General features: G+C 49.6%; 2 protein-coding genes and 2 non-coding genes across 4 annotated transcripts in view; 1 reads left to right on the top strand and 3 right to left on the bottom strand.

The window, feature by feature from the left end:
- The window catches only part of LOC132526160 (glycerophosphodiester phosphodiesterase domain-containing protein 5), a 102,640-nt gene extending 90,648 nt beyond the window's left edge, over positions 1 to 11,992 (top strand). Inside the window, exons 18-25 of the mRNA XM_060160049.1 lie at positions 2,877 to 3,013; positions 4,070 to 4,161; positions 5,533 to 6,411; positions 7,469 to 7,653; positions 8,116 to 8,234; positions 8,879 to 9,067; positions 10,473 to 10,661; positions 11,596 to 11,992. Coding sequence (XP_060016032.1) covers positions 2,877 to 3,013; positions 4,070 to 4,161; positions 5,533 to 6,411; positions 7,469 to 7,653; positions 8,116 to 8,234; positions 8,879 to 9,067; positions 10,473 to 10,661; positions 11,596 to 11,784 — 1,979 coding nt within the window. The 3' untranslated portion in view covers positions 11,785 to 11,992. The remainder of the gene's footprint in view (positions 1 to 2,876; positions 3,014 to 4,069; positions 4,162 to 5,532; positions 6,412 to 7,468; positions 7,654 to 8,115; positions 8,235 to 8,878; positions 9,068 to 10,472; positions 10,662 to 11,595) is intronic.
- An 8,016-nt stretch (positions 11,993 to 20,008) lies between these two features.
- Positions 20,009 to 24,800, bottom strand: RPS3 (ribosomal protein S3). The gene is made up of 7 exons (XM_060160047.1): positions 24,716 to 24,800; positions 23,385 to 23,515; positions 23,014 to 23,107; positions 22,505 to 22,599; positions 21,152 to 21,339; positions 20,534 to 20,730; positions 20,009 to 20,079 (listed from the first exon to the last, which is right to left on the bottom strand). Exons 1-6 carry the CDS (start codon positions 24,743 to 24,745, stop codon positions 20,537 to 20,539), a joined length of 732 nt encoding a protein of 243 aa, XP_060016030.1. The 5' UTR covers positions 24,746 to 24,800; the 3' UTR covers positions 20,009 to 20,079; positions 20,534 to 20,536.
- On the bottom strand, positions 20,841 to 20,985 carry LOC132526658 (small nucleolar RNA SNORD15). The gene has a single exon (XR_009542647.1). It is a non-coding gene; the product is annotated as a small nucleolar RNA SNORD15 (small nucleolar RNA).
- LOC132526659 (small nucleolar RNA SNORD15) lies at positions 23,672 to 23,819 on the bottom strand. The gene has a single exon (XR_009542648.1). It is a non-coding gene; the product is annotated as a small nucleolar RNA SNORD15 (small nucleolar RNA).
- Positions 24,801 to 25,075: the final 275 nt, after the last annotated feature.

Genomic DNA, 25,075 nt, shown 5'->3' with positions numbered 1-25,075 from the left:
GGCTTCCTTAACAGCACTGGGCTTGGGGGCAAGTGTCCCCATGTTGTGGTGGAGGAGACAGTCTTGGAGAGGTGAAGTGACCATCCGGAGCCACACAGCTTAGAACTGGCAGAGCCAGAATCCCACTCAGGCTGTGTGCCTTCCGTAACCAGCTGGGAACGGTAAGGCAGATGGGGAGGGCTCCCTGGTCCGATGTAGGACTGGGCAGTGGGACGAGCAGGTCCCTTCGTGGCCACATGGAGGCTTTCTGAGATCCCTGGTCTATGGAGGGACAGGCCCTCAGCCAGGAGTTGCCTCTCCCCCATGGGGGAGGTTCAGCTTTGAAGAGGCCCATTCCCATTCCTGGCACAGTGGGGCACCTGGGCTGAAAGCCAAAATACAGCCCCTGGGACCACAGATGCCCCTGTCTTTCAGTCCTTGGACCTCTGCCCTCTGCCCTCCATGAGAAGGGGTCTGTAAATCCCATCTTTGTCATAAAGTCTGCATGGTCTTGGGTGTGTCCTAGGGGAAAGGAGGGGGCTGAACCCCAGTTTCATCCTACATTAAATAAACATGGTGCTTCCTGGGAGCCAAGGGATGTGTCTCTTCTCCAAACAGGGGCCTTCTGAATAGAATTCTTGGGGTCTGGAGCCTTCAGGGAGGAAAGGAAAAGAAACCCCTCCTAATGCTGGAACCCAGACTGGGCCCCCCACATTAACCTCTAGGACTGCCCCTCTGGGAACTATCGGGGGACTCACCCTCCTTTCCCCCTTTCAAACATCTGCCAAGTGCTCCCTTCCTGGGGCAGAGGTCAGCTCCCGGCTCTCCCTGGGCATGAAGAAATGTACGTGAAACCTGGACTGTCCGGGCCAGCAGTGGGGCACACTGCCCTACCCAAATGCCCCAGTAACCTCCTCTCCAGTGTCTCGCAGGCCTGCCCAGGAAAACAGAACCAATCTTTCATGGTAGCCCCTCCCTGTCCAGTCAGTGCCCCTGGGTCCACTGGCTAGCATGTCCCAGGCTCCTGGCTGGCCACACTTGGGCAACTTGAGTCATCCTAGGGTCTTTCAGAAGCAGGGAGAAGGGGCTGGGAGTTCTGAGTGGAACAGCCTGTCGGCATCCCACTCTCACCAGGGCCCTACACTGTACCCCTCCACTCCCCAGTGCAGAGGCAGTCCAGCGGTCTCCCCTCACCCCAAACAATGGAAGGAGGATGGAGGCCATCCCCCAGCTAGGCCGATAGCTGAGCCCTTCACCCTCAGCTGAGCCCACAGCCTGTGGTCAACCCTGGCTCGTGTCCCTTGACCTGAGGAGTTACTGAGAAGGCCACCTTCCCAATGCCCTCCTCGTGACCTCTCCCTGTCTACTGAGGACAGCCTGACTGCCCTTAACAGGGAAACCAGAGACAGGGCCTCTCCCTTACTGCCATCTCCACAGACCCACTCCTTGCTTCCTCCCTTGGACCTTAGGGGGTAAGGCCTCTCCAGGCCGAGCCCAGCCTCCACCTTCGCCAGGGCCCTCCCTGAACCCTCAGCCCCTCTGTTCCAGGTATTTAGGTGCCCAAATCTCTCACATCCTTTAACATACAGCAATATATACAATCCCTTTTTAGGGGGAAGCAGGATACACCATTCCCTGGAACACAGTCCCCAGAGCAGACCCTCCCCCAGGCCTCAGGACACATGCTTGGCCGTCATCACAGTGACCCCTCCCATCACTTCTAAGCCTTGCCAGGGGTGGGAACGGGGCGGTTCCTGCAGGTGGACATCACCAAGTCCACCTGGCAGATGGCTTTCACTTACAAACCCCTCTTGAGTTCACAGCACCTCAGTAAGACAGGCAGAGCAGGAACTATGACTAGACTATTGCTCCTGCCAAGATGAATAGCTGGAGCTAAGGGGGACTTAGTGATCTGCCTGGAGTGGCACAGAGAATCCCGGCAGTACCAGTACCACCTCCCAGGTGCCCTGTGCCCATCCGGGCTCTCATCAAGGCATCCTCCTCCCAAAGTGCTGCCCTCTTCCGTGAAAGCAGATTTCCTCACCTGCCCCACAGACACCAGGCCCTATGGCCCTTCGTAGAGGCAGCAAGTGAACAGACACCAGCCTATGGAGCTGCCTCCCTCTGGCTCCAGGCCAGCCCAGAGCTGCCTCGTTCTCTCCCCACGTCCACCAGGCTGGCCCAGCACCACCATGCCCACTTCACTGTGCTCCCTCCACGGTGGGTACATTGTCGAGGGAAAAACACCTCAGCCATACCATACCACAGACCCAGGACCACACGCTGTCCACACACACAGTCCACACGACACAGCCCGCCGGTGTACGTAGACAGACCCCTGTCCCACACAGAAATGATCATAGAGAGATGCTGACACAAAGACAGGAACACACAATGCATATAACCAGATACACAAAGTCGCACAATGACACATCTGCTGTCAAGCAGGAACACAGAGCACAGAGTCACAGAGGCAGGAGGGATACCTAGACCTCTAAGCTGTGCAGTTACATTCTTAGGCACACCTACAGCTACTCAATCACACCCACCCCGATGCCACAGTCACCACGTCCCCATGCACTCCCACACGCACGTACAGGTACCCTGGAACGCCTGCATGCGCACACACACACCCTCACATCCATGTATCACTCAGGGGCACAACCAGCACCAGGTCACCCCCAATCCAGACACACGGATCCGAGTTGCACACACAGTCAATCCCACGCCTACTCCTGGGTCCTCCCTTCTCCCCCTCCCAGGGCTGATCCAAGAGTAGAACAAAAGCCCTGTGTCCCCTCCTCCCCTTCCCCCTTAACTCTCCTCTCCCCCTCCCCCCTCCCCCCACCCCATCCCCCCACTCCCCGTCAGCGTCCATCCCCTTTGTCCTCCTGCAGTTGAGCCTGAGCGGGAGTCCAGGCAGAGCGGCAGGGACATTGCGCCCAGGCTGTCAGGGGTGCAGGGCGGCAGGACAAACAGGAGTGGTCAGTGCACGAGCAGCAGCTGCAGAGAGCCTGGGAGAGGTCATGGCCAGGTAAGTGCCAGGTGCATCTGGGGACTTAGGATGCAGGACCCCCCTGGCTCTGTCATGTCTACAAGTCTGAGTGTGTGTTTGTGGGTGTATGTGTGACTGTGAAAAAGAAACAGGGTGGCATGTCAACTTCTAGGGGCTGGGTACCTCAGTCTGTGTCAGCACCCTTGGCCTGAGGTGCCTAGACTCTTAGCTGGGATAAGAGAAAACTAGATCAAGCCCTGCCTGGAAATCCCTACCTTTCATGTTCCAATGGGTTGTCCTTCGGCCCCCAGACTGGAAATCCCTAGGGTGGAAACTGGGTCTGATGTCCCAGTGTGTCCAGTGCCCAGTGCAGGAGACAGCAGGAGAATGAATGAAAAAGTACTGGCGCACTCCCCAGGAGGGGACTCCCTCCCTCTCCCCTGGCAGCCCCTTGTGCCGGGACATCTCTGCAGAGAGAAGTCCCACCTGACGCTGATGAGACCTGCCCTCTTGGATGTCAGCTGAGAGTGGGCTGCCTCCTCAGCCAGTGGAAAATAGAATGAAGGCAGCATGCTCCCATGACCCCTATCAACTCCTTCCGGTGGTCCTGCGCTGCTCCTTGGGATACACCCCAACCTTGCCAAGTGTGGCTGAGCCGCTAGGCATGCAGAGTCTACAGCCAGGTGGGTTCAGGGCCCAGCCCCTCTACTTGGGCAATGTAGTTAACTTCCTGGGACCCTGCCCATCAGGAAGCTCATTTCCTCTGATGCTAAGACAGGGGATTCACCACACTGGATGGCCCAGGCATAAACAGTGAAAGCCAGACTGACTCCTGGGCAAGATCTGACCTCCAGGGCAAAGCAGTCTCAGGGAAGGCAGAGCAGCTGGGATCAGGAGAATGGAGGGAGAAGCAAGGAGCAGAGAGCAGAGGTCTGCTCCCCTAGAGTAAGTTGCTACATAAAGGTGTGTACTCCTTGTCCCTGGAAGTATGCAAGCAGAAGCTATATGTTCATAATGGCCAAATCATAACCAATCCGTTACAGCCCTTCAGGCTACAGAACCCTTTCACAAACACCCCTCCTTTGATCCTCACAGCAACCTCTGAAGGGCAGGTTCCATCTATGTGATTGTTTCCTCATGACAAACTCAAAAAAGAAGAGGGGAAGAAGTCTAAAGAAACTCTTCAGGTTTGTGAGGGTCAAATGAAATTATGTACATGAAAGCAACTAACACATGTGGTGTGCTCCCTTCCTCTTGGGTAAAAACATGTAAGGAAACACTTGTTGAGTTTGTACTGTATACCTAGCACTTTTCATACATTCCATTTCACAGTCAACAAGTCACCACAACCATGTGAGAGAGGCATTATGACCGCATTTTAGATAAGGAACCTGAAGGGGAGTAACTTGAGCAGGTCACACAGCGAGTCAGGGGCACAGGCAGGATTAGCACCCGGATCAGTCCTTAGAGCCAGCTCTTTCCACTCCCCCACAGGGCTTCCTTGAGAACAGAAAACTTACGAAAAAGGTCAACTTCCCTCTCAGCCTGGGCTCTAACCTCATGTCCTCTTTCCCTCTGGGCCTCTGCACAGGCTGTTCTCTCAGCTGGAGACCTCCTCCCTCCACTCCCTTGCCTTCACCTGGCTAATGCTACTTATCATTCTCAGTCTCCTAATGCTCTGTACTTCCCCATGGGACCCTGCCACACTGCGAGCTCCAGGAAGGCAGGGACTATGGTCTTGTTCACTGACTGGCACAGAAAAGGCTCTCAATAAATACTAACTTAATGTATTCACTCGACCTATTATGGGCCAGATCCTGTACTCTTGGGGAGGGGCAGACATTAAATAGAATAATCAGGGTGTGGTCAACAGGGAGCACCTGTCGGAGATCCCAAGGAGAGTGGACGGGGTGAGGAGATGGGGGTAGAGTTATACCCCCCGCACATACTGGATCTCTGTGGGGTCGATTGAACTCCTTGACCAAAGGCTACAGCTCCTGTCAGAGGGCCCTCCTTATACAGATATTTTGTGCAGGTTCCAATAATCTCCCAGCCCTCCGCCTTTAGACCTTGGGGAAGTAAAGTCTCCCTGCTATTGGTAGCCACGTGGCACTGCTCTATCCCTTGTGGGAGTCCCAAAACACTGTCTATGCTTTTGTAAATCCTTCCTTTATTAGAATCTCCTTAAGTTACCCCATCTGAGAGCATGCCATCTGTCTCCCGCCAATACTGATAGGAAAAAGCTTAGCACGTCTGAAGAACAGAAAGAGCAGTATGGCTGATTGGGTAAGTGGAGGAGGAGGTGGTACAGCTAAGACAGGGTCTAGACCTTCAGGTAGGCTGGGACTAGCTCATTGAGGCCATTAGGAATCTCGACGGGTGGACGGAAGGAAGAGTGGTTGCATGAATGAAAGCACACTAGTTAAGATAATGCGCGCCTGCCTGAGTAAACCAGTGAACCAACGGAAGGAATGGTGGGTGAGAGGCCTCCTGCCCTCTAACCGGGGCCCAGCCAGGTGGATTTGCCGACGACGCGGTCTGTGTTCTCTGCTCGGCAGGACGCTGGAGGGCCCGGTGCCGGAGGAGCCGGAGCTGGATTGGGGCTCCGAGGAGCCGTGCGCGGGGTCCTGCCACGCACAGCGCATCCTGCAGACCCTGAATGCGTATCGGCGGAGCGGCACCCTCACCGACGTGGTGCTACGTGCCGGCGGCCACGACTTCCCATGCCACCGCGCAGCGCTTAGCGCGGGCAGCACCTACTTCCGCAGCCTGTTCGCGGCTGGGCAGCCAGAGCGTGGCCTGGCTATGGTGCCCGTGGTACCCGAGGCGCCGGGCCCTGCCGGGACAGCGGTGGCGACGGCGCTGGCCGTGGTGCTCGACTACCTGTACGGAGCGGGCGTGCGGCTGCGCGCGGAGGACGAAGCGGCCGCGGTGCTGGCGCTGGCCGAGCGACTGGGCGTGGCAGGCCTGCGCGAGGCCTGCGCGCGCTTCCTCGAGGGTCGCCTGCGCGCCGCTAATAGCCTGGCGCTGCGTCGCGTGGCCGCTGCCTTCTCCCTCGCCTCTCTGGCCGAGCGCTGCGGCCGCGTGCTGCGCCAGGCCTTCGCCGAGGTGGCGCGCCACGCCGACTTCTTGGAGCTGACGCCCGACGAGGTGGCAGCGCTTCTGGCCGACCCAGCGCTGGGCGTGGCGCACGAGGAGGCCGTGTTCGAAGCGGCCATGCGCTGGGTGCGTCACGACCCGCCAGCCCGCCGCGGACAGCTGCGGCGCTTGCTGGAGCACGTGCGCCTGCCCTTGCTGGCGCCCGCCTATTTCCTGGAGAAGGTAGAGGCCGACGAGTTGTTGCAGGCCTGCGGTGAGTGCCGCCCGCTGCTGCTAGAGGCCCGTGCCTGCTTCATCCTGGGCCGCGAGACCGGCACACTGCGGGCCCGGCCGCGGAGGTACGCCCTGCCCCCTCCCTCCCAGCTGCCCCTTGCCTCCTGCCCTGCGTTATTTCCTATGTTATTCCCTTGTTCAACCGCTCTCTCAGTCCGCCATCATCCTTTAATCCTATCACTTGATCATGCCTCTTGAATGAGACTGTCATACATACAACAGACATTTCATAGGCTTGGTGCTGGGTCCTTAAAGAGTTCACAGTCCAATGGGGGAAATGCAGGGATCTCACATCTCGTGCACATTCTGCCTCAGTGCGGACTCAGGAGTGATTTGGAAACACCCTTTACCCTCAGGGAGGACAGTCTAGTAAGGGGTATAAATAGGCAGGGCTTGGGGGAAAAAAAGAAAGGCTTATTCCCACCCCTGGAACACCAGACCAGAAGAATTTGGGTGGAGTAGTCAAGATGGTCTGTCACCCTCACAGGAATAAGGGACAGACTCTGTCTTACTCATCACTGTATCTCCAACAGTAAGCTCAGGGCCTGGTGCAAGATGTTCAATATTTGTCAAAGGAATTAGGTAGGAATTGGCTAAAGGGTTTGGAAATTCTGGTGGGGTCAGTGGGAGGGAGAATGATTTGCTGAAAGGGTGTGTAGCCTGGTTCAATGGATTTAGTGATTAGGGGATAAGTTTAGGAGATGGTTATAGGAGGAGGGACACAGCAAAATTAGTCCACGATGGAGGTCAGAAAAGGGTGAAGAGAATGAGTTAGTGGCACACCAACTTGGGCTTGAATTCCACCTCTGTCTCCTACAGCTACATGACTTTTGCAAGCCAAAGTCAGGATTAAACAAGGTGATTTTTCTAGGTAAGGGTAAGGACTCTGTAAAGATTCTTTTCTTGTAACTTAGAGGTCAGTAGAATGGGGTAAGGAGTAGTGCCCCTCTTCCCCTCAATAGCCAGAGGGGAGGCTGAAAGTGGCAGAGTCCAGCATGCGGAGGGTGGGGAGCAGAAGCGCACGGAAGGGCAGCAGGACCATATAGTGCAGTCCATGAGCGGGTGAAATAGGGCTGAAACACGTGTGTGGGTTAACCGGCATTGGGCTTGTCCCCACGCCAGATTCATGGACCTAGCTGAAGTGATCGTGGTCATCGGCGGTTGCGATCGCAAGGGGCTCCTTAAGCTGCCGTTCGCCGACGCCTACCATCCCGACAGCCGACGCTGGACCCCACTGCCCAGCGTGCCCGGCTTCGCGCGCTCAGAGTTCGCGACCTGCACTCTCCGCAATGACATCTACGTCTCTGGTGAGGGCGGAGCCATAGCCGGAGTCCCACAGGATTGGCTCATCACTTCCCGTGCGCCGCCCTCTGTTCTTCCCTCCAACCAGGCTATAGGAGCAGATCGGTCTTGATAACCTACAGTTACTGGCTGAGGTGGTACTGCAGAGCCAATCACCGGTGTGACTCCACCCTTGCAATGTTGACTTCAACTCAGATTAGTACTCATCACTTCTCTTTAGCCTAGCATGTGCTGTGCATTATGCTAAGCAGCTTACATTAGTTATTTAATTCCCATTACAACCCAATTTTATAGGGAAATTAAGAATTTCCCCTGTTGTCTTGACAGTGGCAAAGATTGGTTTGATACCAATGGATGGTGCCCGCCCTGAGATTCGAGCCCTAGAGGCTCAGAGAATAAAACACAGTCCCTGCTCCCCTGGGGATAGCAAGAGGGCCTGGGAACAACAGCTGCTTCTCTCTCCCTAGGAGGCCACATCAACAGCCGTGATGTGTGGATGTTTAGCTCCCATCTGCACACCTGGATCAAGGTGGCCTCACTGCACAAGGGCAGGTGGAGGCACAAGATGGCGGTCGTGCAGGGGCAGGTAGGGACACCCGGCAGCTGCTGCCTTGGGCTCAAGGTAGAGATCTATGGACTGACGGGGGGAAGTCCCTTTACAATCCACTCCCTGTAAGAAGGGATCTGAGGCCCCCAAAAGAAAAAAGGACTTGCCCAAAGTTGCATAATGATGCTAATGCTAATAATGATAGTAATTACTGTAATAGTACAGCCTAGTAGCAGGTGGTCAAGGGTGTGCGCTCTGGGGCCGACGAGCCTCGGTTTGAATCTTGACTCTGCCACTTAAGACCAAAAAGAAAAAGGAAAAAAAAAATCTGCCAATTATCTTTGCAAGCTACATCCCTAATTCAGAAATGCAAATAAAAGTGCTTCTTAGGATCACTTAAGTAAGGTGGTAAACCTTTAAGAAATTAGTAGGTATTTTTATTAAGCATCAACTTGGTGCCAGTTATTTTACAGATCTAATCTGTATTCAACACCCATCCTACAAACCAGTATCATCCGGTTAGTACAGGAAAATCTGCTAAGGGAGGTTCAATTATGGGGAGTCAGGACGTGGAGCCAGGAGCTGGGATGCGCCCCTGGTGGGATAGTTTCTCCACAAACAGCCAGAGGCTGTGGGGCCGAGACGCAGACAGCCCTGACTCTTGGCGACCCCCTCATCCACAGCTGTTCGTGGTGGGCGGCTTCGACGGCCTGCGGCGCCTGTGCAGCGTAGAGCGCTATGACCCCTTCTCCAACACCTGGGCTGCTGCGGCCCCGCTCCTAGAGGCAGTGAGCTCAGCTGCCGTGGCACCCTGCGCCGGCCGGCTCTACGTGATGGGGGGCGCCGGGCGGGACGGCGTCAACACCAACAAGGTGAGCTGGGAGAGGGCGGTGGAGGCCTGCTGTGTGCCCGGCGCAGAGCTGGGCCTTTCATGTCCTCGTCCACGCACTGAGGAGTCATCCCCATGTTTCAGGCAAGGAAATGAATTCAGAGATGACCCAAAGGTCACACAGTAGGTCTGGACCCGAATGCTTGGGCTGGTGCCATATGGGTTTCAGAGATCTAAAAAATTAAGTGAGGGCAAGGGTGGGACTAGTTAAAATGCTTTTCCTCCATTCCAAAATACAATACACTTGGGACTTCCCTGGCAGTCCAGTGGTTAAGACTCTGCACATCCACTGCAGGGGGCATGGATTCGATCCCTGGTCGGGGAACTAAGATCCCACATGCCACGTGGTGTGGCCAAAAAAAAAAAAAAAAAAAAAACACTCATTATTGAAAATTTAGAAAACAGAGAAATAGAAAAAAGAATCATCCATAATCTCACCACCTAAGGATAACTACTACCATTAATATTTGGTGCAATGCCTTCTAAGCTTCCTCTGAGTTGACTTTTGCTTTTGTTTTAGTAAAATTTTGTATTCTGTTTTTTCTTGTTCCAAGTATAAGCACTTTCTACATGCTTAGAAACTCTTCACAGCCATCATTTCAATGTCTGTGTAACAGTCAATGGAGTGGATGAATCACAGTCTACCAAATTTTCTATTGTACATTTAGGCTTTCTGTGAATAAAAACTGATCTTCGTTGTGGCAGCTCCCTCCCCACCCTGATGGCCTCACAGGCATGTGATCCTGAGATCTGACTCTTTCCCAAACTAGGATCTCTCACCCTCCTCATTCCCCCTCCACTCCCAGCACACCTTCCTGGGCTGGCTGGGGGAATGCCCTTTAGCACCTTCTTGTGCAGCACTGACATGAATAGGCCATTCTGGGGGTTTCCAAGGACACAACTGAGGAAGTAGGGAGTAAGGTGAGCAGGCAACTACAGGTATGAACCCTCAGAAATTGTAGGCGTCATAAACACCTGTGAGTCTAGGAGGCCTGTGGACAGCTATAGAAATGGGGGCTGCGAGACATCCCAGCTGGAATCTGGTCATGACCTCAGCACACCAGGGAGGAAGAGGGTTGACAGTATATGCAGCCAGGAATGCATCTCCATGGGGGACCTGCTCTGAGAACCCATGCAGATGGTATCTCCACCTCCTGGGATACAGACCTCTTCCTGGACCTTGAAAGATGAAGAGGCTTTTGACAACGGGAGTCCAGGGGGAGGAGCTGGAATGTGGAACCAGACTGAGCACACGTGAGGGGAGACACACATGCTCAGGCCTGGTGGACATAGGCATATGTGTTGAATGAGTCCCCTTGACCGAGAGAGGTGTGGGCAGCAGGGCAGTTGAGGGGCAAGGCTTCACCTCTGCCACTCCTTCCTCTCAGGTGCAGTGCTTTGACCCCAAGGAGGAACAGTGGAGCCTGCGGTCACCAGCGCCCTTCTCGCAGCGGTGTCTCGAGGCTGTTGCCCTGGAGGACACCATCTATGTGGTTGGGGGCCTCATGAGCAAAATCTTCACCTACAACCCTGGCATGGATGTCTGGGGGGAGGCAGCTGTCCTCCCCAGCCCTGTGGTAAGTGGAGGGGCCTGGGCACAGCCCTGGCACTGGTTCCATTTAGGAGTAAAAACGCACTTCTAAGGATCTGGTTCTCAGAGGTAGTGAGTCCTGTGTCTGACTCCATGCTAGGCAGTTTTACTAGGCAGTAGTTCTCTAGCTTTGTCCCACAGTGATAATCAGCCTTGGGCTTCAAAGATAAGGAGACTGGCCTTAGAGAGGTTGAGGCCACCAGTTAAAGCCATGTAAGGCAGAACCTAGAACCCCAGTCCCAAGTGCTATATATAGCTTTGGATGGGGGGCTTGGTCTCAATGACCCTGCAGTCTCTCCTGATCTGTAGGCCACCAGGTGGTAGCTTACTGTTGGAGGAGGGGGGAGAATGGAGAGGGGACTTGGTAAGTTTCCCTTGCCTCAGTGGTATCAGAGAAGGGAGGTCTAGGCCCTGGACGCTCCACCCCTGCATTTCTTGCCTCCCGGCACTGTTCTGTTCCCTCTCCAAAGAGACTATATAGGGGTATGGATGGATTGGTGATCCCTGCCAGTTCTGACCTCCAGTGATTCTAAGAGCCTGAGATTTCTGGCTTCTCTGAGTCTGGTGGTAATTATTATTGGAGTGCTTACTGTATTTCAGGCACTATGTAAAATGCTTTACATGCTTAATCTCATTAACTGTTAAGGGAACCTTATGAAGAAGGTACTATTATTATTCTTACTTTGCAGATGAGGAAACTGAGGCCCAGAGAGGTGAAGTGACTTGTCTAAGGCCATTCATTTAGTAAGGGTCAAGCCAGAGCTTGAAGTCAGGTCCACCCAATTCTTACCTCTCTACCTTCCAGACTGCCTACTCATATTCTGTGGGTCAAGGTTTTGTTGTCTGGCCTGGCCAGCTAGGGACAGAGGGAGCTCCCGGCTGGACCCTATAGCTAATTGTCTTTCTGTCTGTCCACCCAGGAGAGCTGTGGCGTGACTGTGTGTGATGGGAAAGTCCACATCCTTGGCGGGCGGGATGATCATGGGGAAAGCACCGACAGGATCTTCACCTTTGACCCCAGCAGTGGGCAGGTGGAGGCCCAGCCATCCCTGCAGCGCTGCACCAGCTCCCATGGCTGCGTCACCATCGTCCAGAGCCTGGGCAGGTGACTCATACTTGAACCAGGAGGTGGGGAGGGGAGGGAGAACTCAGGTTCACCACTGTTCCCCTCATGGCAGCTCGGTGTAAACAGCCTCTTAGCTTACTGCCCCTTTTCTTGTAGAAATAAAACCTCCTTCAAAGGTTGGGTCTGTGTTCCAGCTCAAGCCTCCTTTGCCTGGAGAAGTAATGCCCAGTATCTGCTCCCTGCTTTGACTCTTTACAAAACACCTTCATATGTTATTACCTCATTTACCGTCATAATAGCAGCGTGGACATTTAAAAAAATTATGAAATATTTCATGCATAAAAAGAATATATTTTGTATAGTTTAAGAATTATAATAAAATAAATATGTGTTCCCACGACCTAGCTTAAGACATAGATCACTAGCTTAAGAAATGCCTTTGTAGGCCCCTCTATTTCCAAACCCATCCCTTCGCACGTTCCTCCCAAGAATTGTCACTATTCTTAAATTTCAGATTATCGGCACTTAAAAAAAAAACTTTTAGTGAGCTAGTTACTAATATCTGTATTTTACAGAGAAGCAACTGATTTTAAAAGATAAGGAGACTCACCCAAGGCCACATACTTAGTAAGAGGCAGAATCTATGACTCATAGATTCCATGAAGCTTTAGAATCTATGAGACACTTCTGGCCAGGATGGTTCTCCCTTTCTAAACCACCCTCTCCAATTCAAACACCTATAGCAATGATAGATAAAATTAAAAGCCAGACAACTGAGGCATAGTTTTGTAAGTAAGCAAACATGTCTGAGGACCAGAAACAGAATTGTAAAACATAAGGCAGAAGCTCAAGCTTCTAAATTCAGATTCTGGGATAAAGGCTTTAAAACCAGGATGACAAACCAGGGTCACTGCTAGAAGCCTGGGCCAAGGTGGGGCTCCCCCACTCATGAAAGAAGCTGAAACAAAACAGAACAGTTGTAGAACCCTGAGCAGCCTCGGGGGTCAAGACTCGCAGTAAACTGGAGGCCCCCGGTAGTGGGCACCAGAGCCACAGGCCTCTAAGACACCAATGAGCCCAGCTTTGCACCTGGATGTGTGAGATCCCCAACATCAACGTGGGGTACAAGCTCCTGATGCCATTATAAGCGCCTGGGTTGGTCTGGGGCTGAAGGGCAACAACATAAAACTGCTGGGTCGGGAGGGGTGAACTCAGTAGAAAGAGAGGGAACAAAGGACTGATGCCACAGACTCTGTGAATCAAGGCCCAGCGGTTCAGATTCTGTGACTGTATTTCTGAGGCCCAGAGGAGCTAGCCAGGCCCCACCTGGGGCTCCCCTTATTTGCACTAAGATTGCCTTCTGAAGAGCTGTCATCTGCTCCTCCATCTCCTCCAGCACAGGGCCAGCACTAAGCCCCTAGCCATCTTCCAAAGCCCCAGGGCCCTGTCTGCGGGATCTCTCCAGCTGGGGCTGACCCATCACAGAGCAGCATAAAGGCCCGGGTCCCAGCTGAGCTCCTACCCTCCGATTATCCCAGATTAGGGAGCCTGTGACCATCTGGACACAGCTGATAATGGCAGAGGGGGAGGGGAGTGGAGTAGAGGCCCAGCCTCAGAGCCTTCCTGCTCCCACCCCATGCATAACACCCAGGACAAAGCAAAGGTGCTGTACTGCTTGCTTACCCAGGCGAAAGCCGGAGTGGAAAGGGTAGGGGCAAATCCAGGGCAAGCTCTCCCCAGAGACATGGGCATCTTACCCAGGCTCAGCACTTCTGTGTAGCCAGACAGATTGCCCAGTTTCCCCCATGATGGCCATTTGTGCCCCAGTGCTTGCTCATGCAAGTGCCAATGCCCTTTGCTGCTCTGTCTGCCTGGGCAGACCTGACACCATACACCCAAGAGCTGACCACTCCCTCCTTGTACCCCTTCCTTATCAGCCCTTCTTCCATCACCTGACATATGGCCAGGCCTTCGTGTGACATCTCTGGTCTCTCCTGACACACCCATAGGATGCCTCTTGAGGCAGGAAAGGTGTCACCTTCATCTCTGGGTCCTCCAGTGACTGGAACAAACCCTTCCACTGAATACCTTAAATCAAGGTTTCCTGGATTTCTATCTCATAATACCTGTGAGGTAGTTACTACTGCTCCCCTCCCCACCTCCCACCTCCGATTACAAATGAGTAAACAGACTCAAGAGTTGTGAAGTGACCTGCTAACTAAGGTCACAGGGCTGGTGAGTGGTGGCAGAGCCAGGATTCCAACTCGGGTCCAGCTATCTCCAAAGTCTGCTTCCTCCATGCAGCCTCTGCTAATCTGAGAAAATGGTGTGGGGCACAGCAAAGCAGTTGTTTAGAAGCAGGAGATAACATCATTTCCACGTGGGAAATTCCAGCTTGATAGGATACTGTCCCTGATCTTCTGGGCTTCCGACTTGATGAGACATGGTCCCTGGTGAGTGAGGCTCACAGGAACACAAGCAAAAGGTGACAGCCACGTGTCCTAATTACAAGGACTACTGGTTAGACCGAGACCATATACAGAGGATCCCTCTGGCTCCTAGTCCACTGCTCTCTGGCACCCCAGGCTGCCTGCTGAATGTGAACTGTTACCATTCAGTTCAGAGGGAAGCCAGACAAGTCCATGACCCCTTAGCCACACACGGGTTTGCCATCTTCTCACCGGCTGAGAACAGAGACAACTCTTGGTATGCAATCAGAAAATGATGAACCCAAATTTAATTTTTGAGTTTCTTTTTTGAGTAGATCTATTTGTAAAGATTGCTATTTTATGACTGTAATTCTTTCTTAGCGGGCTTTCAAAGAACAAGGAGAACTTTACTTCTTACATAATAGAATAAAACTTTCTATTTTGTAATCACTATATGGACTTGTTGAATTCTTTTATAAATCTGAAACATATCCATGCTGTATATGCTACCCACCCATTAGTACAGGAAAAAACATAGTATATGTAGAGTTCCCTACTATCTGCAGTTTTAGGTAACCCCTGAGGTCTTGGAACGTATCCGCTGCACATAAGGGGGGACTACTGTATTAAGTTGTTCAAGAGGAAAGATTTCATCACATAATTCTTTGTGACAAAAACCTGGACTATCCCATTTTGCTCAAAGACAATGTGACAGTATGTATCTTTCATGATGACTATGCCCCCAAATTTACTTGGTAGTTTGTTACAGTTCATAGAGACAAGCTGAAGGCAGCTGTACATAAAGATGAGTGGAGAAAAACAGATGCTGTAGAAATTTTTAAAATTCATTGGTCATCTGAATTGACCTTTATAAATCTAAAAGTAAAAATGTTTGAAAATTATGAAGCAAAGAAAATGGCTATCCTCTCTTCAACAAAGTTATAAGCAACCAAATTTTTTTTTTTTTTTTTTTTTTTTGCGGTACGCGGGCCTCTCCCTGTTGTGGCCTCTCCCGTTGCGGAGCACAGGCTCCGGATGCACGGGCTCAGCGGCCATGGCTCACAGGCCCTGCCGCTCCGCGGCATGTGGGATCTTCCCGGACCGGGGCACGAACCTGCGTCCCCCGCATCGGCAGGAGGACTCTCAACCACTGCGCCACCAGGGAAGCCCCAACCAAAATTTTTTAAGGCACTGCATGTTGACAAGCCAAGTGTAATACAAAACAAAACCAAAAAAGCCCCAGAAGCTAGAGCTTATTAGAGATGTATTTGAAATCTGGAATGAGCAGCTACAAGATAAATACCTTCACTTCATGGCAGCTGATAAACATTTCACTGCCTTCAAGTAACATTGCTCATTTGGGGTATATATATCCTTCTAGACAATGAAAATGTGAAGTTGTTTGCTGTTATAACTCATATATGTATATGTATGTATACACATAGAAATATATGTATATATGACAGCTCTACAGAGATACAATTCACATACCATAAAATTCACCCATTTGAAGTTTACAATCCAGTGTTTTTAGTATATTGTTATGCTGTTAATACTTGCTAAATTTTAAATATTTTGGATACTTGTTAAAATTTATAATAAAATTTACTTTCACTATTCCTTTATTCTTACAGTGACTTAAAATATAAAAGGGGGGTGTTTATGGGCCCAGGTGGTAAATAGTGATGGCTATTTTTTCTGGTATATTAAGGGTAAAATCAGTGAGTAAAAGATCCATTTCCTCTGGTCCCCCTCCTGATGGGAAAGCAGCCCCCCTACAGTACCTATGCTCTCCCTTCCCCTCCCCCTGTAAAGCAAATACATTATTAAAGGTTACGGGAGCCCTACCCTCTCTCTAGGTAATTTTGGATTTTAATGGCTCCAGCTTCTCTGGTTCACCACACAAAGGACTGTCGGGTGCAAGCTCGTCATGGGGGCAGTCAATGGCTTGCCAATGAGGGCAGGATGAACCCATCATAGCTGTCCTCACCAGAGGACAAAGGCCCAGCTGCACCTAGCCGGCTGAACTATTAGTGCAATACAGGACCGAGCAGCAGAAGTGTGGTTTCATTTGAATTTCAGAGCTACAGGTCTCCATCTTTTTTGTTGTTGTAGAAACAAGAGTTTGGGATCAGATAAGTTGTTGCCAATCTAGGATCTCATGTTACTTGTTCTCAAATAAGAAGTGGTAATCTCTCTGAGACAGTCTAAGTACAGCTGACCCATGAACAATATGGGTTTCAACTATACCGGTCCACTTATATGCGGATTTTTCTCAATAGTAAATACTATAGTACTGAACTACCCAGGGTTAGTTGAATCCACAGATGCTGAACAGCAGATATGGAGGAACCGCATATATAGTTGACTGTTAAGTTAGGGTCTGCACCCCTGATGCCCCCATTGTTAAGGGTCAAACTGTATTTTCCAAAGCCTAAGATGTATTGCATGGGTTAATCAACACTGCTATAAAATGTAGTAATGGAATCTGCCCGTAACAGGGATGTTGGGAAGATTAAATGATACACCCACAGCAGGCTCAGGGCATATAATAATCTATAACAATAATCTCCTCACCATGGTCATGCTGCTTATCAAGTTATAAATGTAGCTTTGATTAGTAACAAATAGAGAAATGGCTTAATAGCCATTTCATAAAATAATGTCAAGATCTCATGTCTCTTAGGGAGAAAATAGTAAGAAAAACTATCTTTTGAGACAGAAAATGTTGACTATCAACGATACCTAAATGTTTTCTTGGTCTGATGTTGACAGGCCTTACTGACATACAACAGCTTCATTTATATGTAGCCACACTGGAGCTCAGAAACAATCACTAAATGAAACACGGCACAGAAAAAGGCCATGTAAAATGGGGCTAGTGATACCTGCACAGCTATGCCCACTTCCCTGTAAAAGCAGAAAGCATGGCCCCTGTGGTCAGGGCCCTTACAGTTAGGATGGGGAGAATCCATTACCATGAAGTTAGCTATTAATGATTTCCAAGAGAATAGATATGCTAAGTAGGTAGTAATAACAGCTAGCATTTACTGAGCACTTGCTATGAGCCAGGCACTGCTAAAAACATGCAGATGAACAGAGGCACAGGTATGTAACTGATGTGCCCATGCTTGTACTGCTAAAAGTTGTGGATTTAATTTTGAACCCAGACAGACTGACCTGAAGGCCTGGGCTTGTAACTTGTCTCCAGATGATATAAATGACACAGAGTAGGGAAACATACTGATATTTAGATCTCCTTTAACTCCCATAACAGCCCTGTGAGGTAACTGAGGATCAGAATGGTCCAAAGGCATCCTCTCAGTGAATGAGTGCTGGTGCCAGCATTTAAACCCAGATCTCTGATTGCAAAGTCCAGTTTCTCCCCACAACCCCTTGAGTCTCCTTTGTAAAGTGCTCTGCAAGGGAAGGTATCCTCCACTCTCACTGTGCTGACACCCTCACAGCCTTTGCCTCATTTCCCAACTAGGAGTGGAGATTAGCTGACCTGGGGTGAGGAGATGGGAGTGTGTGCCAGCCCCAAGCCTCCACTCTGCTGTGGGTTATAGCAGCCTTTTCAACAGTGGTTTGCAAAACCAGATTGTCTGGGGGTGGAACCCATCTCCCTAAAATTAACCATCATCTGGACCCCACCAGTTCCTGTGCCTTTCCTGGTTCTACAGTGCTGTTGGTCTCCAACCTTTGTTTGCCCTTTAGGCCTATTCCCACACTCTCCCATGCCAGCAGGTGTTCTTTCCTTGCCTGATGGGCAAGTGGTTCAATCAGCACCCAGCTTTTGAGGCCCCCATCACCAGCTGCCAGGAGTCCTAATGACCAGAGCCTAACAATAATCTTTTGGTGAAGAGTCCGTGGAAGGAAGGCTTCAGCACTTGCTTCCATGTTGCCAACAGCCATTATTCCCACCAGGCGGTCCCAAGGCCATTTCACAACATGGTCTTGGCTGACCAGCATCAACACCTTGCCTACTGAGGGGAGGGGCCACGGCATGAGTCTGGCCACAAGGTTAGACGTCAGATGCACACCTGGAAACCTGAACCTCAAAGGAAATGAAGCAAAGAAAAGGACGGCTGAAAAAATCATTCACTGGGAATCTCAGGGTAGTAGTGATGACATCCTCTAAGGTAGTTTGCACTTCTTGATGAGCTGTGATTATGGAATGCTCATGTCAGCGCTACATTACATCTTACGTGATTTTCTTAAGTAACTTAACACTTAATTTAACCCCTCCTCCACCTCTGAGTAATGGGTAGACAGAGGTGTTCACACTGATAATTCAAGCTGCATACTTGCACACTAATAATTTGCATACTTTTCTGCACATGTGTTACACTTCATGAGTTTACTTCTCCCTCCCCAAGCTACTTTGGTGCACCCTTCCTGTTACAGCACCACCTGGTGGTATGTTAACAGCACTGCTGAATGACAGACTTGACCTCCAGTTTTAAGTTTGCAGAAAACTCACTAGGAAAATAAATTTAAAAGATCACCTGATCAAATATGCAAAGAACTGACTGGCAATGCCAGTACTAGACACTAAGATTCTAGATGACCAGGACTGTCTTAACCTGTTTCCAGCACCACTCACTACTCCACAGGCACAAATTAGTTGAAATGGTTTCACTACCAACAGTCTCCTCATAAATGAACTACATCATAAGCCCAGAAATAAATACAGGAATGAATCAGCTTAGCTCAGTTCTCACGCTAACATTTTTCAGTAACCACCTCTCTCAGCCCTTTCCATAAAACTTTCTTTCGCTTGAGAAAGGGCTCATTCCTGGAAATGTGCCACTCCGGGGTAAGGGAAAGCACAGGGAAATGAAAAATGTTTTTGTATTCAGGCTCTAGTTCCTAGCCACAAGATAAAACATTTACATGAACCCACTCCCTGGAACACAGTAAATGGTCATTAACACATGAGCTATTTCAGTGGTTGGAGAATTGTAAAGTATTTCTACTACTGAGACATGGTCTCAACTCCATTAACACTGACAAAAACAATGAGATGTTACTCTCTAGACAGTAGAAACATCCAAGGCTCTGTTAAAAGGGGACACACACACAGATAATGTCAGCGTGCTCTCAACATAATTCACTACCTCTAATTAATCTTGTAGGATTTTTATGCCAGCTTGTCCCTCACTAGTTTCACCTGAGTAAGTGAAAAGCACCCAATTTCTAATAAATACATAACAGCAAACACCTTCAAAATATCACAGATAAAACTGTACATAATTTAAATGTTCTTTATACTTTTCTAGAGTGTAATGGTTAAGAGAACAGGACATAGAAATGTGGATTCTAATCGCAGCTCTATAATGCTTAGGCAAACTTACTTCTGAGCATCAGGCTCTTTCTTCATCAGCAGCACAATCAAATTCCCTTTTAGAGATGTTGAGGATTAAATGAGAATGTATATACCTAGAAATGAACACCACCTAGAGCACAGCATAACCCAAAACGTAATGGTCATTACATTTTCTATGTGTAATAAGAGAAAACGATCCTAAATACGTCCTTCTAAACCTCTAACCCTGAACTCCAAGTTGAGTCAATCAAGGTGCTGCCCTGTTAACAATCAGCCACCACCGTCACCAGATTTACTCCCCCACAAGGTATTTCCTTGGTTACTTCTGCTTGGGTCCTCCTGTTCCGGACCTCTCCTCACAAGTACAACTGAAACCAACAGGATTTTGAGGGAAAGCACACGAACACTGTGAACCAGACAGCCCTAAGAATCTATCAAGCAATGGTCTCATGGAGTGACATGACCATCAGTCTGAATACTGGATGTAGAGTCTAGTCAGGCCACAGGTCTTTTAAAAAGATTTTATTAAAGGTCTTTATAGAGCAACATCCAGACTCCAGATCCAGCGGCCAAGGAGACCCTGAAACCAAATAAAACAAATGAAGTACAATAAGAACAGAAAATACACCTGAATATCCGGTTTGCATGAAAATTAATACACAAAGAATGTCTAGAAACAACACAACAGGCGCTGGGCACAGGAGAGGGTTGTTGTTACTGTTTTAAGGGGGTTGCTTCAGAACAGCTAATTACTACCAAGAGTGCCTTGAAAATTTTAAGGGAGGAGAATAAAGAAAAACTCATATTTACAACAGTGGTAAACGTAGGAATGTCTTAAAGAGACCAAAGGCACACACTCCTCCCAATAGCATACCATGTTAAATGAGTCCCTGGCTCCAACCTGTGTTCTCTCATGTAAAGCAAGTGTAATCCGATTTTTATCCACTAGGTGCTCTCACAGCGTGGGACACAAGCGTTAACAAGGACAATGGGATAGGGTCCTATTCTGCCCCAAGAGGGCCTTACAGACATACCTATTATGCTGTGGGTACCGGCTGAGGCATGGCAGGCGGCTCTGGCTTCCCACCCTTCTGTTCGGAGATGGGAGTGGTGGGCAGTATTTCATCTTTGGGTTCCACAATGCTCACGTGATCAGGCAGGGGCTTCTTAGGGCCAATCTTACCAGTTGGGTCCCAAGGCAGCATGATCTTTACCTTGATGCCCAGCACACCTAGAAGATGCCATAGTTAAGACCGAGCTATGGTTCCATCGCCCCCCACTACACAACGGGATGGGGCAGAAGGAAAACAGGAGGCTACTCAAGAAGCCCTGGGTCTGGTCCCTTCTCAGACAAATGCCTCTAATCAATCAATGAAGAGGACACTTTTGCAAAAGGAACCCATGCACAGCACCACAGAACGTGGCACTGACAAGGACCAAGAGCAGGATGTGCCCTTTCTGACTCGTCATCGTGTCATCACTGAAGGGTACACAAGTGGCCGAGACAAGGACAAACCAACTCTCTCCAACGAAGCTAAACAAAAAAATGCTCCACGACTCCCAGACAAATTCCCCAAACACTGAGGTGTGTATATAAAACCACGTCTACCCGTTTAAAAAGCCCCTTGCCCCAAGCACTCCTGGCTGCTCACCCTGTCTGAGCAGCACGTGGCGCACAGCAGTATCAACATAGTAGTTAACAGGGTCCCCACTGTGGATCATCAGGCCATCCACAAACTTCATGGATTTAGCCCTCTGTCCTCGGAGCTTCCCCGACACCACGACCTCGCAGCCTTTGGCCCCACTCTCCATGATGAACCGCAGCACACCATAGCAGGCCCTTCGGGAGCGCAAGAGACAAATGGCCATTTGTGTTATCACCAGACAGGATTGCTCAACCCCACCATGCTAAAGAAAAAACACTCATTAGCCTGCACTGACTACTTTCAATGTTCCTTTAATGGAGAATAAGTCTGACCAGAGCCTGACCCAAGAGCTAGAAACTTTCTTCCTTTCCCATCACACCTAATCTTAGGGAACTCCTTAGGGAAACACACGAAGTTCCTTCTAACCAAGTGCTTTCCAACCTTGGCTGCACACTAGGAACGCCTCAAGGTTAAAATGAACCACTCTGGTGTGTGCAAAATTCACCTGGAGGGATTATGACGACAGACAGCTGAGCTGCACCCCCTATTTCCCAATTCAGTGAGCCCGGATTGGAGACTGAGAATTTTTATTTCTAACCAGTCCTCGGGTGATGGCAGTGATGCTGGCCCACGGACCAAACTTTTGAGAATCACTGTTCTAAGCAGCAGAGCTGGCATTCAAACCAGGTGGGCAGTCTTCTGCACATCCTTGCCTACAGCACTGCCACCATGTCAACCTGTCTACAGCACAGCTCTAGAGTCCCTCCTCTGCTGAAAAACCTCCCAGGGCTCTGCGTTAAGTATTAACAAATTCCAGACACCCAGGCAAGGCATTTCCATTTACTCCACAAAGAGTGGAACTACTCAAAGAACTGCCAGCTGCAATCTTACGAGCAGGCCCAGCACTAGGGCCAATCTAACCACCTCATGTCCTTCACTCCTCATGTTACTATGTACATAAACAGAAATCTGACTAGATTTTAAGCTCTCATCAGGGATAAGTCTTAGCTCTTTACAGTCCCCAGAGAATTAACAACACATAATGGATCTGAATGACTCCAAAAGGAACCCTAACCACTCCCCCGCACCACCCCGTTCTATTTGTGTTTTACTCCCAAAGCACACCCAGAACAGTTCTCCACCAGAGCACCCACCACTCTTTAAAACCTTGATTCTTTACAAGTCTTTCTTATTAAGCCGCCAGTTCAGTGACGACATGGATTAGCAACATCTTATTGTTAAAACCCTCAGAGACTAGCCAAGCCTGTCACATAAAAAGAGTTCATTTACTAAATGAACAAAATGCTGATATTCTGACCCACAAAAGGACACAACCATTAAAAATCTCAGGACACTTACCTCCGCACAGCAAGGCCTCCTAGGAGTTTGTAACGCAGAGACTCTGCCTGGGCAATGGCACACAGACCTCTCGTGGCCACCTTTTCAGCATAAAGCTTTAAGAAGGAAACAAGGCACATCCTTGAACGTGTTACCTTTGCCACTGTTTTCAAATAAAAACCAGTACATCCATTATACAAGCATACACCATTTTATGTATCATTGTACTACCCAAGTACTAAAGCACTTCTAATGCCCACACCTAACACACACTCAGTGACATAGGCTGAACTATTCCTCATTGCCCTCCCACCCCTAGTTCTTTCTATGGCCACACCAAGGAGACCGAGGTGAATGTAAAATCCTGCTAACTGCTTATGAGAAGAACTTCAACAAAATACCAATCCATTTGTATTACTCACTAATCACAAATAACTTTTCAGGGTGATAATATGGGTTTTCAGAACTACCATCCTAAAGAGCCATTTCCAGGTCCACAGTAACCTCTGGCATAAACCAGGACCACTCACCTCTACACTGCCCTCAGGGAAGCCAAATCTCTTCTGAACCACAGCAGTCAATTCCCGGATCCGCCGGCCCTTCTCACCAAGAACATTCTGTGTCCTGGGGAAAATAAAGAATGGCAATTCACAGCTCTCATAAAATTCCAGATGTGATTTTAAATCTTGCGCACGTGTGGTAGTAAAATTTCATTCATCTGACACAAGCCAAGTATAAATTTTAGATGACAAAAACTAGAGTTAATTTTTTTTCTAAATGCAGCTTAAAAAAATTACATTCAGTAAGACTAAATTCATTGATTGTCCCCCTAAGTTTACAGAATAGACCACCTTAGTACAGACGACAATTATAGGCGATGGCCAGAAAAACGAATTTTTACCTGGTAGCCAAGATAATGATTTCTGTCCTGGTTGGTGTAACTCGGACCTCAACTCCAGAGTACCCATCTTCAGCCAGCTCCCGAGTGAGAAACTCATTCAGTTCAGCTTTGAATATGCCGTCAGCAACAAACTAACCAAAAAGTAAATTCAAAATTAGGATGTGGGCGCAGGCTCACTTTTTCTAGCCCAGCCTTTCCACCAATGCAACCCTCATCAAAACTCAACGCCTCCAACAAATGACCCATCATCGATTATTTTACCTTTGTTCCAGAAAAAACATGGCAACCCTTCTCAGACAAATGCCTCTAGGTCATCTTTTGGAAGTTACTTTGACCCAGGGCCCTTAAAACTGTGCCACAGAACGCAGCAGAGTAGGGGCCACATGGACAAAGAGAACACCTCCAGTCAGACTCGTCATCTTCTCTTCACTGAAGGGTTTTAAAACTGTCATTTATATGTACACATGCTAAACAAAAAACTGCTCTTAAATGGCACATTTAGAACTAATTCAGCACAGCAGGAACACTATGTTTGCAACCAGCAAAAAGAGCAGATAGTGACTTTAGTTAAGCAGTCTCACCTGTAGACACAACTGGGCCCATGAGAATCCCAGCCACCTTAATTATTGCCTTAATTATTCCCAGGTGTTTCACAAAGTCGGCAAATCCCAACTCACAAAAGCGTGTGGATTTCACCTTAACATAGATGTTATGCGTACACAAAATGGCAAATTGTCTAAAACCAAGTGCACTTTACACACTTCTCTCCCATGAAAAAGCAAAGAATTAAACTCAAGGAAGCGTTTCCCCCAGGTCCCCCCTCCATTTCCCCAGAACTTTTCCTTGGCCCCAGCTGGAACAAGAAATTGTCAGTAACCTTCCCGACTGAGGTCTTTGGGGTCAGAAGGCTGCACCCCGACAGGACTAGTAAGAAGACAGGAAGAATACACTGCTACAGCCCTTTCCCAAAGCCACAGTTAAGATGAGGGAAATGGCTCATGCCCTCAAAACACCACACGTTCACTAATTTTATTGATTGACCAAGAAATGCTCACAAGCGCCTTCTCCGGGGTAGGAGGGGTCCCCGGTGCTCATCTCTGCTCTCCGCCCAGAACCGGCAGAAATCTCTCTCTCCCATCCCCACCATACTGCGCTCGCCCGGCTCGGGCCTGCGCTCTATCAACCGCCATCCGCGGCCCACGGGAATGCCACGCGGCCCAGTCACTGCCCGAGGCATGGCAGGGAGCCGCGGGGCTCGCGACGGCACCCAGAGAAACTCCTGACCCGCGCGGCTCCAAAGTTCCCTGCAACCGGGCCCCGGTGTGTCTCACCTTCCTCTTCTTGGATATCTGCACCGCCATCTTGCCGCCACGCGCCGCCGAAAGGAAAAGGAGGGGTTAGTGGGAGGAAGTGCGGATAAAGGGCGCGGTTCGACGACAAAGAACTGCGCGACGTCGACGCCTGTAGGCGCTCATGGGAAATGTAGTTTTTACTTTAGGAAGGAGGTAAAAGGAAAGAGACGAGTAATGTAGACACCTATAAGAAGAAACAGGATCAGATCAATCGGAACTTAAAAACTACAAGGGGGTTTAGAGTCCAAAAAACGAGCAACGTCCGACGCAGAGATGGAAATTACAGTTATAAGCTCACACAACAAATGCATGGAACCCTGGTCCCTACACTTTACGCTG

This window comes from Lagenorhynchus albirostris, chromosome 9 (genome assembly GCF_949774975.1).
Source record: "Lagenorhynchus albirostris chromosome 9, mLagAlb1.1, whole genome shotgun sequence".
Lineage (NCBI taxonomy): Eukaryota > Metazoa > Chordata > Mammalia > Artiodactyla > Delphinidae > Lagenorhynchus > Lagenorhynchus albirostris.
This window is presented reverse-complemented; position numbering and strand designations above follow the sequence as displayed.

Bases quoted from the DNA above. Each gene is read 5' to 3' on its own strand.
- RPS3 (XM_060160047.1), bottom strand. From the start codon at position 24,745: ATGGCGGTGCAGATATCCAAGAAGAGGAAG. The intron at 22,600-23,013 runs GTGAGTGGTCCT...TCCTTCTTAAAG, and splicing joins TCCCTGAGGGCAGTGTAGAG to CTTTATGCTGAAAAGGTGGC. The intron at 20,731-21,151 runs GTGAGCAGCCAG...GGCATCTTCTAG, and splicing joins CCACGTGCTGCTCAGACAGG to GTGTGCTGGGCATCAAGGTA.